The following is a 15504-nucleotide window of genomic DNA, read 5'->3' on the forward strand; positions in this document are numbered from 1 at the left end:
GCACCTATCCTTGTTACACCTGACGTCACTAGACAGTTCGTTGTCGAGGTTGACGCGTCAGAGGTGGGCGTGGGAGCCATTCTTTCTCAGCGCTCCCTCTCTGACGACAAGGTCCACCCTTGCGCGTATTTTTCTCATCGCCTGTCGCAGTCAGAACGTAACTATGATGTGGGAAACCGCGAACTGCTCGCCATCCGCTTAGCCCTAGGCGAATGGCGACAGTGGTTGGAGGGGGCGACCGTTCCTTTTGTCGTTTGGACTGACCATAGGAACCTTGAGTACATCCGTTCTGCCAAACGACTTAATGCGCGTCAGGCGCGCTGGGCGCTGTTTTTCGCTCGTTTCGAGTTCGTGATTTCTTATCGTCCGGGCTCTAAGAACACCAAGCCTGATGCTTTATCTCGTCTCTTCAGTTCTTCAGTAGCCTCCACTGACCCCGAGGGGATTCTCCCTGAGGGGCGTGTTGTCGGGTTGACTGTCTGGGGAATTGAGAGGCAGGTAAAGCAAGCACTCACTCAAACTCCGTCGCCGCGCACTTGTCCTAGGAACCTTCTTTTCGTTCCCGTTCCTACTCGTCTGGCCGTTCTTCAGTGGGCTCACTCTGCCAAGTTAGCCGGCCACCCTGGCGTTCGGGGTACGCTTGCTTCCATTCGCCAGCGTTTTTGGTGGCCCACCCGGGAGCATGACACGCGTCGCTTCGTGGCTGCTTGTTCGGTCTGCGCGCAGACTAAGTCCGGTAACTCCCCTCCTGCCGGCCGTCTCAGGCCGCTTCCCATTCCCTCTCGACCGTGGTCTCACATCGCCTTAGATTTTGTCACCGGACTGCCTTCGTCAGCGGGGAAGACTGTTATTCTTACGGTTGTCGACAGGTTCTCTAAGGCGGCTCATTTTATTCCCCTTGCTAAGCTTCCTTCTGCTAAAGAGACGGCACAAATCATCATCGAGAATGTTTTCAGAATTCATGGCCTTCAGTCAGACGTCGTTTCGGACAGAGGTCCGCAATTCACGTCTCAATTTTGGAGGGAGTTTTGCCGTTTGATTGGGGCTTCCGTCAGTCTCTCTTCCGGCTTTCACCCCCAGTCTAACGGTCAAGCAGAACGGGCCAATCAGACTATTGGTCGCATCTTACGCAGTCTTTCTTTTCGCAACCCTGCGTCTTGGTCAGAACAGCTCCCCTGGGCAGAATACGCCCACAACTCGCTTCCTTCGTCTGCGACCGGGCTATCTCCTTTTCAGAGTAGCCTCGGGTACCAGCCTCCGCTGTTCTCATCTCAGTTCGCCGAGTCCAGCGTTCCCTCCGCTCAGGCTTTTGTCCAACGTTGCGAGCGCACCTGGAAGAGGGTCAGGTCTGCACTTTGCCGTTATAGGGCGCAGACTGTGAGGGCTGCTAATAAGCGTAGAACTAAGAGTCCTAGATATTGTCGCGGTCAGAGAGTTTGGCTCTCCACTCAGAACCTTCCCCTTAAGACCGCTTCTCGCAAGTTGACCCCGCGGTTCATTGGTCCGTTCCGTATTTCTCAGATCATTAATCCTGTCGCAGTTCGACTTCTTCTTCCGCGATATCTTCGTCGCGTCCACCCGGTCTTCCATGTCTCCTGTATCAAGCCCGTTCTTCGTGCCCCCGCTCGTCTCCCCCCCCCCCCCCCCCCCCCCCCCCATCCTTGTCGAGGGCGCACCCATCTACAGGGTCCGTAGGATTTTGGACATGCGTCCTCGGGGCCGTGGTCATCAGTACCTAGTAGATTGGGAGGGGTACGGTCCTGAGGAGAGGAGTTGGGTTCCCTCTCGGGACGTGCTGGACCGTGCGCTGATCGAGGATTTCCTCCGTTGCCGCCAGGTTTCCTCCTCGAGTGCGCCAGGAGGCGCTCGGTGAGTGGGGGGGTACTGTCATGTTGTGTCTTGTTTCTGTCCTTTCCCTTCACCCTGTCTCCCTTTGCTGGTCGTTATTAGGTTACCTTTTCTCCCCCTCTTTCCCCCAGCTGTTCCTTGTCTCCTCCTAACTACCTCGTCACCCCTTTTCCCACCTGTTCCCTTTTTCCCTCTGATTAGTCCTCTATATCTCTCTCTGTTTTTGTTTCTGTCTTTGTCGGATTCTTGTTTGTGTTGTTCATGCCTGAACCAGACTATCGTCATGTTTGCTGCAACCTTGTCCTGTCCTGTCGGAATCTGCCGGTCCATCTGAGCCTACGTTTGTTTTGTTATTAAAGAAGCTCTGTTTACGTTAAGTCGCTTTTGGGTCCTCATTCACGCACCGTAACACTTCCTGCTTTAATTTAGGCTTGTAAGCAGGAATCAGGAGGATAGAGTTGTGGTCGGATTTACCAAATGGAGGGCGACGGAGCGCTTCGTACGCATCTCTGTGTGTGGAGTACAGGTGATCTAGAGTTTGTTTCCCTCTGGTTGCACATTTAACATGTTGATAGAGATTTGGTAGAACTGATTTAAGTTTCCCTGAATTCGTCTCTGGCCACTAGGCCTTAAGGAGCGCCGCCTCTGGGTGAGTGGTTTCCTGTTTGCTTATTTCCATATCCATCTGGCTGAGTGTGGTCTTAGTGCCGGCATCTGTCTGTGGTGGTAAATAAACAGCCACGAAAAGTATAGCTGAGAACTCTCTAGGCAAGTAGTGTGGCCTGCAATTTATCATAATATACTCTACTTCAGGCGAGCAAAATCTAGAGACTTAGAATTTGTGGACCAGCTGTTGTGACTGCACTTGAAGAAACGTTCAAAGTTCTTGAAATTTTCCAGATTGACTGATCTTCATGTCTTAAGGTAACGGTGGACCGTCATTTCTCTTTGCTTATTTGAGCTGTTCTTGCCATAATTTGGACTTGGTCTTCTACCAAATAGGGCTATCTTCTGTATACCACCCCTACCTTGTCACAACACAACTGATTGCCTCAAATGCATTAAGAAGGAAAGAAATTCCACAAATTAACAAGGCACACCTGTTAATTGAAATGCATTCCAGGTGACTACCTCATGAGGCTGGTTGAGAGAATGCAAAGCTGTCAAGGCAAAGGGTGGCTACTTTGAGGAATCTCAAATGTTAAATATATTTTGATTTAACACTTTTTTTGGTTACTACTTGATACAATGTGGTATTTCATAGTTTTGATGTCTGTAGTATTATTCTACAATGTAGAAAATAGTCTAAATAAAGAAAAACCCTTGAGTAGGTGTGTTCAAACTTTTGACTGGTACTGTATATACAGTGCCTTCAGAAAGTCTTCAGACCATTTTACTTTTTCCACATATTGTTATGTTACAGCCGTAATCGAAAATGGATTAAAAAACAACATTCTCAGCAACCTACACACAATACCCCATAATGGCAAAGCGAAAAGTTTGTTATAATGTTTTCCAAATTTATAAAAAAAATACAGAACAGATACGTTATTTACTGCACTTAAAGAAACTTAGCTCAGGTGCATCCTATTTCCATTGATCATGTTTCTATAACTTGATTGGAGTCCACCTGTGGTAAATTAAATTTATTGAACACGATTTGGAAAGGCGCACACAACTGTCAATATAAGGTTCCACAGTTGACTGTGCATGTCAGAGCAAAAACCAAGCCATGAGTTTGAAGGAATTTTCTGTAGAACTCCGAGACAGGATTGTGTCGAGGCAAAGATCTGGGGATGGGTACTAAAAAATGTCTGCAGCATTGAAGGTCCTCAATAACACAGTTGCCTCCATCATTCTTAAGTATGAGAAGTTAGGAACCACCAAGACTCTGCCAGGGCGGCCAGCTTCAGGAAAACTGAGCAATCGGGGGAGAAGGGCCTTGGTCAGGGAGGTGACCAAGAGCCCGATGGTCACTCTGAAAGAGCTCCAGAGTTCCTCTGTGGAAATGGGAGAACCTTCCAGAATTACAACCATCTCTGCAGCACTCTACCAATCAGGCCTTTATGGTAGAGTGGCCAGACGGAATCCACTCCTCAGTAAAAGGCACATGACTGCCCGCTTGGAGTTTTCCAAAAGGCACCTAAAGACTCTCAGACCATGAGAAACAAGATTCTCTTGTCTGATGTAACCAAGATTGAACTTTTTAGCCTGAATGCCAAGCGTCACATCTAGAGGAAACCTGGCACCATCCCTACGGTGAAGCATGGTGGTGGCAACATCATGCTGTGGGGATGTTTTTCAGTGGCAGGGAGACTAGTCAGGATCGAGGTAAAGATGAACGGAGCAAAGTACAGAGATATTCTTGATGAAAACCTGCTCCAGAGCGCTCACAACCTCAGACTGGGGCGAAGGTTCAGCTTCCAACATAACAACAACCCAAAGCACACAACCAAGACAATGCAGGAGTGGCTTCGGGACAATTACTCAACAAAGTACTGAGTAAAGGGTCTGAATACTTATGTAAATGTGATATTTCAGTTTTGTAGATATAAATGAGTAAAAAAATTCTAAAAACCTGTTTGTGCTTTGTAATTACGGGTATGTCCAGACCTGAGTGGTCATTTTTTAAATGTAATAAACTAGGAATAAGATAACTAGGCTTAGACTTTTATGTTCATCCTTTGACACATAAACAGGTGTAATAGTTAGTTCCTTGGGTTGTTTGTGTATAAAATACTGTCAGTGGGCTGTTGTACAACCTCCCAAATTATCCCTCAATGTGCTGTAGTAATCAATACACTTACTGCTACTGAATACCAGGAGTCAAAGAAAGCTTATAATGTTACCCTCTCTTTCTATTGAGCTCTGTAAATGCCACCAATTCAGGAATGTACTATTACAAAACAAACTTCACATTTCTTTCTTTGTTCCTTTTTATCTCCTTCTCTATTTCTAAATCGTCTCTGCTTTTATCTTAATTTATCCTGTAGTACTCTGCTGTTTTGTTTCAAAGACATTGTCAGTAATTACTAGCATTAACATGTATTTTCCCTGTGTGTCTTGTAGTGACATAGTAAACAGCTTCAATGCCAAAGAGATTGGAGTGAGAATCTTTGAGGACTTTGCGTCGTCATGGCAGTGGATCATAGCGTGAGTTAATTTTCACCTCTCATCAGACCACCCCCTACTGCCAGTTACTTGTCAATGCACAATTTCCAGTGTGCTGTGGTATTAGATCAGGAGAAACCAGAGAAGTTTGCATGGTCGCTCTATCTTTGATGTTACACTTAATTTATTTAACTTATTAAATATGAGAGAGCTTCTTTCTGCAGCAAACATTGATAAATGGAATGCTTATTAGGGCTGGGACGATACCAGTATTACTGCAAGGAAACAAAACACGAAGCGGATTTCACTTTAGGAAACTGCCCTATTGTTGGAAACAAACATCATGTTGTCATCTAGTCACATTTTATATATTTTTCAAGCTACAGAAAACAATATTTTGCATACAGACGGTTTTTAAAGGACCGACGAGCTTGGTCTGCTTCGTGTTTTCATTTTTGCCAAGAAAAAAACATTGCGATACTGGTATCGTCACAGCCCTAATGCTTAAGTGCTTATAAAACGGGACAAACCTGTAGGTGTCAAAGTATGTGTTTCACCTGTATCAGACCCATATCTTTATATACATGGCTTTGACATGTATATCCGGTGGCTTGATACATATTTACAAATCATATTTACAAGTCAAGTATGTAATAATCCTTAATCTGTGACATCGGCTTTATATTTTAATAATGACCAGAAATGTCTCTTCTTTCGAATTTTTGTTCTCCTCCACCTCCTTTTTAACTTTATTCTCTCTCCGCTCTTCCAATCCACTCTCTTACCCTGCTGGGTTCCTCTCTCCTCTCCTCCATCAGTGCACTGGTCATAGCCATGGTGGTCAGTTTTCTGTTCCTCCTTCTGTTGCGGTTTATTGCCCCTGTTATGGTCTGGGTCCTTATATTTGGAGTGTTGGCAGTAGGTGCCTATGGTAAGTCCATTGATAATAACAGGTGTGGTAATAATATGTCTACTAGCATGTATGCCGTGTACTCTCTCTAGTAGGTCTAAACACACATGACCAAAAGTATGTGGACACCTGCTCTTTGAAAATCTCATTCCAAAATCATGGGCATTAATGTGGAGTTGGTCCCCCCCCCTTTGCTGCCAAAACAGCCTCCCCTCTTGTGGGAAGGCTTTCCACTAGAAGTTGGAACATTAATGCAGGGACTTACTTCCATTCAGCCACAACAGCATTAGTGAGGTCGGGCACTTAGGCCTGGCTCGCAGTCGGCGTTCCGATTCATCCCAAAGGTGTTCGATAGGGTTGAGGTCATGGCTCTGTACAGGCCAGTCAAGTTCTTCCACACCGATCTCGACAAACCATTTGTATGGACCTTGCTTTGTGCACGGGGGCATTGTCATGCTGAAATAGGAAAAGACGTTCCCCAAACTGTTGCAACAAAGTTGGAAGAACAGAATTGACTAGAATGTCATTGAATGCTCTAGCGTTAAGATTTCCCTTCACTGGAACTAAGGGGCCTAGCCGGAACCATGAATAACAGACCCAGACTATTATTCCTCCTCCACTAAACTTTACAGTTGGCACTATGTATTGGGGCAGGTAGCGTTCTCCAGGCATCTGCCAAACCCAGATTCGTCCGTCGGGCTGCCAGATGGTATAGTGTGATCTATCACTCCAGAGTCCAATGGCGGCGAGCTTTACACCACTCCAGCCTACGCTTGGCATTGCACATGGTGATCTTAGGCTTGTGTGCGGCTGCTCGGCTGTGGAAACCCATTTCATAAATCTCCCGACACAGTTCTTGTGCTGATGTTGCTTCCAGAGGCAGTTTGGAACTCGGTAGTGAGTGTTACAACCGAGGACAGACGATTTTTGCGTGCTATGCACTTCAGCACGCGGCGGTCTCGTTCTGTGAGCTTGTGTGGACTACCACTTCGCGGCTGAGCCGTTGTTGGTCCTTGAAAGGCCATTCTATTGCCAATGTTTGTCTATGGAGACTGCATGGCTGTGTGCTCAATTTTATACACCTGTCAGTAATGAATGGGGCTGAAAAACTGAATCCACTAATTTGAAGCTGTGTCATCATACTTTTGTATATATAGTGTATGTAGTTCACATTGGTTTAAGAACATGGACTTTTCAGGGTGGTTAAAGCATTTTTTTTTCTCCCTCGCACTCTGCCTGACTATCTGTAGGCATATATCACTGCTGGTGGGAGTACGACAACTACAAAAAGTCTGCTGTCTCCATCACTGACATAGGCTTCACCACCGACTTCAAGGTCTACCTTCAGGTCAAGGAGACCTGGCTGGCCTTCTGTGAGTCTGATATTACACATGCTCATTTTATGTCTCTGTTTTCTTCTGTACACAGACTGACAGACATTCTTTTCTGATGACAACTTTGTACCATTGTTGACCTATCTACTTCCACCCTACATCTTTCTCTCTCTTTTTTTATCGCTCAGTGATAATCCTGTCTGTGGTAGAGTGCATTCTTCTCCTGACCTTGATCTTTCTGCGGACCAGAATCCTCATCGCCATCGCTCTCATCCAGGAGTCCAGCAAGTGAGTCATGTTAGATATATGAGCCAGGATTACACATACTGGCCCATACTTACACACACACACACAACCATGTATTGTGACAAATATTCTACCAATATTGCGATACAACCTAACTTTTCAGCACACGTCCTGTAACTATGTCGCTCTCTTTCACAGAGCTGTCAGTCACATGATGTCTACGCTGTTCTACCCTCTCATCACCTTTGTTCTCCTGGTGGTGTGTGTGGCCTATTGGGGCATCACTGCTCTGTATCCTCTCACAGTCATTTAAATATTTGTGGGTATTTACACTGCCTATTATAGTTTTATGACAAAAGGTCTGTTTTGTATCTGTTTTCCACATCTACAAACTCCACAGTATAGTTAACCCACTTGACAGAGGTTGTTTAGTTATCTGGCCACTTCAGGTATTCCAGTGTACAAAGTGGTGGCTCTCAACTCTACTCAGGATAACTGTGGTCAAATCAGTGGCAATGAGACCTGTGACCCACAGGTAAGTGTCCCTGATTAACTTTGACCCCATAGAGATACATGCAGAAAGCCCAACTCAGAAATACACAGAAAATGTGTCTACTTAGTTCAGCCGTCTACTTAAAAGGGGAAAAAAAACAGTTTGACCCCTTTCCATCTCTCCATTCATATCTCATCCCTTCCTTTTTCATCTCTCCCCCTTATCTTTCCCTCAGACATTCTACAACTCTACAGACTACTCGTGGTGCCGATCGGCACGCTGCATCTTCATCAAGTACAACAACGAGGGCCTGCTGCAGAGAAACCTGTTCAACCTGCAGATCTACAACGTGGTGGCCTTCCTGTGGTGCGTCAACTTTGTCATCGCCATGGGCCAGTGCAGCCTGGCCGGGGCCTTCGCCTCCTACTACTGGGCCTTAAACAAGCCCTCGGACATCCCCACCTTCCCGCTGTCCCAGGCCTTCATCCGCACAATACGGTAAGGGAGTAGACAAACGCGTCAACAGTAGGGGTGTGGTGGTGCCTTTCCTTGCCTGGCCACTAGAGGGTCCACAGACCATATACTGAGTGTACAAACATTAGAAACACCTTCATAATATTGAGTTGCACCCCCTTTTGCCCTCAGAACAGCCTCACTTTGTCAGTGCATGGACTCTACAACCTGTCAAAGTGTTCCACAGGGATGCTGGCCCATGTTAACTCCAATGCTCCAAGTTGGCTGGATGTCCTTTTGGGTGGTGGACCATTTTTTATACACACGGGAAACTGTTGATCGTTGCAGTTCCTTTTATTTAACCTTTATTTAACTAGGCAAGTCAGTTAAGAACAAATTGTTATTTACAATGATGGCCTACTGGGGAACAATGGGTTTAACTGCCTTGTTCAGGGGCAGAACGACAGATTTTTACCTTGTCAGCTCGGGGATTCGATCCAGCACCTTTCGGTTACTGGCCCAACGGTCTAACCACTTTTTGACACACTCAAACCGGTGTGCCTGGCACCTACTACCATACCGCGTTCAAAGGCATTTAAATATTTTGTCTTCCACATTCACACTCTGAACGGCGGACGTACACAATCCATGTTTCAAGGCTTACAAATGCTTATTTAACCTGTCTCCTCCACTTCATCTACACTGATTGAAGTGGATTTAACAAGTGACATCAATAAGGGATCATAGCTTTTACCTGGATTCACCTGGTCAGTCTGTCATGGAAAGAACAGGTGTTCCTTATATTTTGTACACTCTGTAATCTGAGCCAGAATCAAATGTTGTATTTTGTTAGCTTTCCATTCAATTAACTCAATCTCTCCCCCTATGTCTGTTTCTTTCTTGTGTCTCTTAGATACCATGTTGGCTCCCTGGCATTTGGTGCTCTGATCCTCACCCTCATCCAGATAATCCGGATCATCCTGGAGTACCTGGACCACAAGACCAGAGGTAAGGCTGGAGGCCGCATTGGACTTTCCTTAAACTGTTATTATTATCCGATTCAAACATGTAATCAATCTATTATGTATGTATGTGTCTCTCTCTCTCTAGCGGCTCAAAACCCCTGTTCTCGGTTCCTCATGTGCTGTCTAAAGTGTTGCTTCTGGTGTTTGGAGAAGTTCATAAAGTTCCTCAATAGAAACGCCTACATCATGGTCAGTCTCCACTACGTCACCATAACATCATCACTAATACCTGTTAACTCCAAGTCCCTGTCAGTCAATCTCGCTCCTTCAGTTCCCCAGTGTAGAATATTTCTGGTAGGCTATGTGTCTAATACACACTCCTCTTTTTTTCCCACAGATTGCCATATATGGAAAAAACTTCTGTGTCTCCGCTAAAAACGCATTCATGCTTCTAATGAGGAACATTGTCAGGTACAGTATGTGCTCTAGTAATGGTTGGTATGCCTGTGGGAAGGTGTAGACATGTTTTTCCCTCTTACATAAGAACATTTTGCATGGATTTGATTGACTGCTGTGGAACCAAAGCTGAGTGGTGGGGACGTGTTTTCCTGACTGTGCATCTCCACTCAGGGTGGTGGTGCTAGATAAAGTGACGGACCTGCTGCTGTTCTTTGGGAAGATGCTAGTGGTGGGAGGAGTAGGTAAGAGGACAACATAATTATTGTGTTATCATTGGTGGTAGTTCTGAATAAATGGGAGCTCCTTTGGTGCATTTTACAGGCCAGAAGTGTGATTGAATAACCGGTCTAAATTAATCTAATCTTTAACCAACCCTCCTCTTCTCTTCTCAGGTGTCCTGGCCTTCTTTTTCTTCTCTGGCAGAATAAGACTACCGGGCAGCAATTTCCGTACTGAAATGCTCAACTATTACTGGATGCCCATTATTGTAAGTGACAGTCATATATACAGGTAATTAAATGTGTGTTAGAGAAAGAAATTGACAGTGGTGTGTATGTCTTTGTGGTAACAGGTGGTTGTGGTGGGAGCATACCTCATTGCTTATGGATTCTTCAGTGTGTACAGCATGTGTGTGGACACACTTTTCCTCTGCTTCTGTGAGTAGAGCACCTCCAGCAACAAATATTACTGTATCAAATACTGAACACTCATGCATTACATTGTTACATATCTTGCTTCATTGCACAATTTTTTTTTCCCCAACATGCCTGTTGATTTTCTCTCCCTTTCTCACAGTGGAGGACTTGGAGCGACATGATGGAACGATGCAGAAGCCATATTACATGTCAAAGAAACTGATGAAAATCCTCAATAAAAAGAACAGGGGACCTAAAAATGGCAAAGGAAAGGATTGATGAAGTAGTGCCTTTAGACGAATTAGAACCACAGTTACTTTCAATATCCTAGAAACATCCTATAAATATGACATGTTTTTCCTTTCAGATCTTTCAGCCTTCTCTCCTTCTGTTTCCCCCCTTCTGACATGTCAAAGTTGACCCATAATGGATCACTTTTTTGCACTTTCAACTTGAGATAACGTGTCCACGCTTATAAGTGTGATTAGATATTTTCTTAAATTCCAGCTACTTCTAACAATTTTAATTTACCAAAACTAGAGCTTTTTATTACTCTAACCAAAACCAAATGTTTATTCTCTCCCAGTGCTTATTTGTTTTTAAAAAATATACATTTTTCTCAAGTGAGCAAATTATTTATTAGATACAGAAATCGCCGCCATAACTGTTTTAAATACTTTTTTTTTTATGATCCTCAGTATTCTGTATATTGTTTAAGGTCTCTATTTTTTTTCCTATTATTCTGTACGTAAATCCGAGACACTCCATTTAGTGAATGGTATGTGTTTATTTGTGGCTCGCTTACATCCAATTAGTATATGTTGCAAAATGTACAATATGTTACGAATTCGAATTTGTTGGTGCTAATGTTTAGGTGGCTAATGCTAACGTCAGCTATCTCTAGTGGATAAGGTTAGGTTAAAGGGTTAGCTAACATGCTAATTAGCTAAAATGTTACTTGTCTGTGATGAGATTCGAACACGCAACCTTTGGTTTGCTAGACGTTCACGTTATATGCCCACCCACCCTATTTTTGTTTTTGCCTTAAGTAAAATTCTGTCTTATGTAATATATCATACTAATTTAAGTGTCCCGGATGTAAGTTTACTATATTACGTCTAGTCTGAGACCAGTCTGGTCCCCTATTTGTATTGTTATTAAGTATGGACCCTGGAACAAATTTAATTCAGTCGAGTGAGCACATCCATCCATTTGGCTGCACGCACTCAACACAACTAGAGTACTTTCAGTTGTCAAGTATCAATGTTCATTTACCTCACATACTGTACTATCCAGCATGTCATAATCTTACTACATTCCTCAACCTCTTGTCTCCTGAGACCCAGAGAGGGAATGCATGTGGGAGTCAGCAATCATGTGATCTACTAATCACGTGATCATTCAACAGTCCAGTACAAGAGCAAGTGCCTCTACTGTTGAGCTAAATTCTAGTAGCATTACATTGCTGTAATGCTACTAGAACAGTTGGGGTAAACAACCTGTGCAACCAGTTCTGTTAATCATATGATCATCTCGACTGCAATCATATTACTAGATGGGATACACCTGATCCAGCTAATTTAGGTTACAATGAAACTGAGTAATTATTTTATTCTTGACATGGATCTAGTGTGTTCTTTGTGGTTGAATGAATCCCATCTCTACCTAACCCATTGCCTTTCACAATTCAGCATATTTGGACATTTCATAAACAGACAACACCGGCCACATTAAATGTATTAAACAACTATTTATTCAGACAGAGCTTTGGAAATTGTTTTCCTGCTGTGACCATTTGGTTTTGCACAATGTCTCACAGTTGTCTTGCACAAGACTCAATACAAATGTAATTTCATTTTTTTTGGGACAAAAATAAACTCCTAATACAAATGCGTAGCTTGATCAGACAGTGATATGCAAGAAATTACAACCTGAACCCCCCCCCCCCCCCACCCCTTTTGTGCCCTTCCTTTCCTCAACCCCTTGCATGGCTGGTGTTTAAGGTGCTACAGAGTTCTTGGACACTTGATCTTGAGCCCATTTCATATACTTCACAGGAGTTTATCACAATTAAATGGGTAGGGTGAAATGGGAGTTAGTTTCCTTTTCATACACTGCTCACTTGCCTTTGGCTGGCTCATACGTGCATCATATGCAATAGATTGTACCATTCAGTGAGCGTTGTACAAGTACAAAAGAGTAACTTGTCTTTCACTAGTGGAAGAGGGGGACTCCGCCACATGTCAGGTTGCCTGGTTAAACCCTAGGTCTCTCACATTTGTCTCAATCCCATGGCTGGTCGTTCAGGAAAAGGAAAAAACAGCATTTACAATTCATATATACAAATGTATACACAGACCGATACACAATCAAGAGAAACACTCATTGCAATAGAAATATGATAATAGTCCATGTCACATTGGGAACAGTTCATGTTTCTCACCGCATGTTATTTTCTTGGCTGCAGATAATGACAAATACTCATTCTGACTTGAGTCAAAAAGGCTCTGGCAAACACTTGACTTCTGCACCTGGGCCGTGTTCAGTAGGCACAAAGCGGAAACAGTCTGAATTTGTCCAAAAAACACGTTGCAAAATGTTTTTTTTTTATGAATGTGACCCTGCTGTCATCTTTTCCTGTGCAGCACTGTGCCCAGCAACAAAACCCCCAAGGCCAGTTTTTCAGAACACTTAATCCAGATCGAATGATCCTGTGTGTTCAGCTCATTTTGCTTTGTAGATTTAAATGTTACAAAAACTGTCCCCAGACTATTTGCTCATATGTGGCCAATTCTCCACAAAGCACAACTGTACACAATACAATACTGCCCACTCCAGCCTTCCCATACACTATCCTCATGACTCTTTACAATAGTTTTAGTCTGTTAACCTTTATGATAAAGAACTCTTAAATCATGTGATTATATCCACTATACAGTGCATTCGGAAAATATTCAGACCCCTTCCCCTTTTCCACATTTTGTTACAGCCTTATTCTAAAATTGATAAAAATGACATTTTCCTCATCTACACACAATAACCCATGACAAAGCAAAAACAGGTTTAGAAATTTTGGCAACTGTATTCAATAAAACCAAAAAACGTATTCAAACCCTTTGCTATGAGACTCAAATCATTGATTGGAGTCCTTTTCATCTCCAATTCATCTTGATTGGAGTCCACCTGTGGTAAATTCAATTGATTGGACATGATTTGGAAAGGCACACATCTGTCTATATAAAAAGGTCCCAAAGTTGACAGTACATGTCAGAGCAAAAACAAAGTCAGGAGGTTGAAGGAACTGTCCGTGGAGCGCCGAAACAGGATTGTGTCGAGGCACAGATCTGGTGAAGGGTACCAAAACATGTCTGCAGCATTGAAGGTCCTCAAGAACACAGTGGCCTTCATCATTCTTAAATGGAAGAAGTTTGGAACCACCAAGACTCTTTCTAGAGCTTGTCGCCCAGCCAAACTAAGCAATCGGGAGAGAAGGGCCTTGGTCAGGGAGGAGACCAAGAACCCGATGGTCACCGACAGAGCTCCCGAGTTCCTCTGTGCAGATGGTTGTCCTTCTGGAAGGGTCTCCCATCCCTGCAGCACTCAACCAATCAGGACTTCATGGTAGAGTGGCCAGACGGAAGCCACTCCTCAGAAAAAGGCACAGGACAGCCCGTTTGGAGTTTACCAAAAAGGCACCTCAGACCGACCATGAGAAACAAGATTCTCTGGTCTGACGAAACCAAGATTGAACTCTTTGGCCTGAATGCCAAGCGACACGTCTGGAGGAAACCTTGCACCATCCCTACGGTGAAGCATGGTGGTGGCAGCATCATGCTGTGGTAATATTTTTCAGTATCAGGGACTGAGATACTAGTCAGGATCGAGGGAAAGATGAACAGAGCAAAGTACAGAGATCCTTGATGAAAACCTGCTCCAGAGCGCTCAGGACCTCAGACTGGGGCAAAGGATCACCTTACAACAGGACAACAACCCTAAGCACAAAGCCAAGACAATGCAGGACTGGCTTTGGGACAAGTCTCTGAATGTCCTTTGTCCTTGAGTGGCCCAGCCAGAGCCCTGACTTGAGCCTGATTGAGCAATTCTGGAGACCAGAAAATAGCTGTGCAGCGACGCGCCCCATCCAGATGAATTGCAATTAATTGCAAAGTCCCTCTTTGCCATGCAAATGAACAGAATCCCCCAAAAACTTTTCCCCTGCATTTCAGCCCTGCCACAAAAAGACCAGCTGACATCATGTCAGTGATTCTCTCGTTAACACAGGTGTGAGTGTTGACGAGGACAAGGCTGGAGATCACTCTGTCATGCTGATTGAGTTCGAATAACAGACTGGAAGCTTCAAAAGGAAGGTGGTGCTTGGAATCATTGTTCTTCCTCTGTCAATCATTGTTACCTGCAAGGAAACACGTGCCGTCCTCATTGCTTTGCACAAAAAGTGCTTCACAGGCAAGGATATTGCTGCCAGTAAGATTGCACCTAAATCAACCATTTATCGGATCATGATGAACTTCAAAGAGAACGGTTCAATTGTTGTGAAGAAGGCTTCTTGGCGCCCAAGAAAGTCCAGCAAGCGCCAGGACCGTCTCCTAGTTGATTCAGCTGCGGGATTGGGGCACCACCAGTGCAGAGCTTGCTAAGGAATTGCACCAGGCAGGTGAGTGCATCTGCACGCACAGTGAGGCAAAGACTTTTGGAGGATGGCCTGGTGTCAAGAAGGGCAGTAAAGAAGCCAATTCTCTCCAGGGAAAACAGCAGGGACAGACTGATATTCTGCAAAAGGTACAGGGATTGGACTGCTGAGGACTGGGGTAAAGTCATTTTCTCTGATGAATCCCCTTTCCGATTTTTTTGGGGCATCCTGAAAAAAGCTTGTCTGGAGAAAACAAGGTGAGCGCTACCATCTGTCCTGTGTCATGCCAACAGTAAAACATCCTGAGACCATTCATGTGTGGGGTTGCTTCTCAGCCAAGGGAGTGGGCTCACTCACAATTTCGCCTAAGAACACAGCCATGAATAAAGAATGGTACCATCC

General features: G+C 44.3%; 1 protein-coding gene across 2 annotated transcripts in view; it reads left to right on the plus strand.

The window, feature by feature from the left end:
• LOC110496108 (choline transporter-like protein 4) overlaps nt 1-12344 on the plus strand; it is a 44215-nt gene extending 31871 nt beyond the window's left edge. For both annotated transcript variants that reach the window (XM_036952636.1, XM_021571808.2), the window contains 14 exons: nt 4918-5001; nt 5778-5890; nt 7120-7242; nt 7392-7491; nt 7648-7740; nt 7882-7984; nt 8178-8440; nt 9309-9403; nt 9506-9609; nt 9758-9831; nt 9991-10061; nt 10212-10306; nt 10391-10475; nt 10615-12344. In XM_036952636.1, coding sequence (XP_036808531.1) covers nt 4918-5001; nt 5778-5890; nt 7120-7242; nt 7392-7491; nt 7648-7740; nt 7882-7984; nt 8178-8440; nt 9309-9403; nt 9506-9609; nt 9758-9831; nt 9991-10061; nt 10212-10306; nt 10391-10475; nt 10615-10733 — 1522 coding nt within the window. In that variant the 3' untranslated portion in view covers nt 10734-12344. The remainder of the gene's footprint in view (nt 1-4917; nt 5002-5777; nt 5891-7119; nt 7243-7391; nt 7492-7647; nt 7741-7881; nt 7985-8177; nt 8441-9308; nt 9404-9505; nt 9610-9757; nt 9832-9990; nt 10062-10211; nt 10307-10390; nt 10476-10614) is intronic.
• Nucleotides 12345-15504: the final 3160 nt, after the last annotated feature.

Source organism: Oncorhynchus mykiss, chromosome 18 (assembly GCF_013265735.2).
Source record: "Oncorhynchus mykiss isolate Arlee chromosome 18, USDA_OmykA_1.1, whole genome shotgun sequence".
Taxonomy (NCBI): Eukaryota; Metazoa; Chordata; class Actinopteri; order Salmoniformes; family Salmonidae; genus Oncorhynchus; species Oncorhynchus mykiss.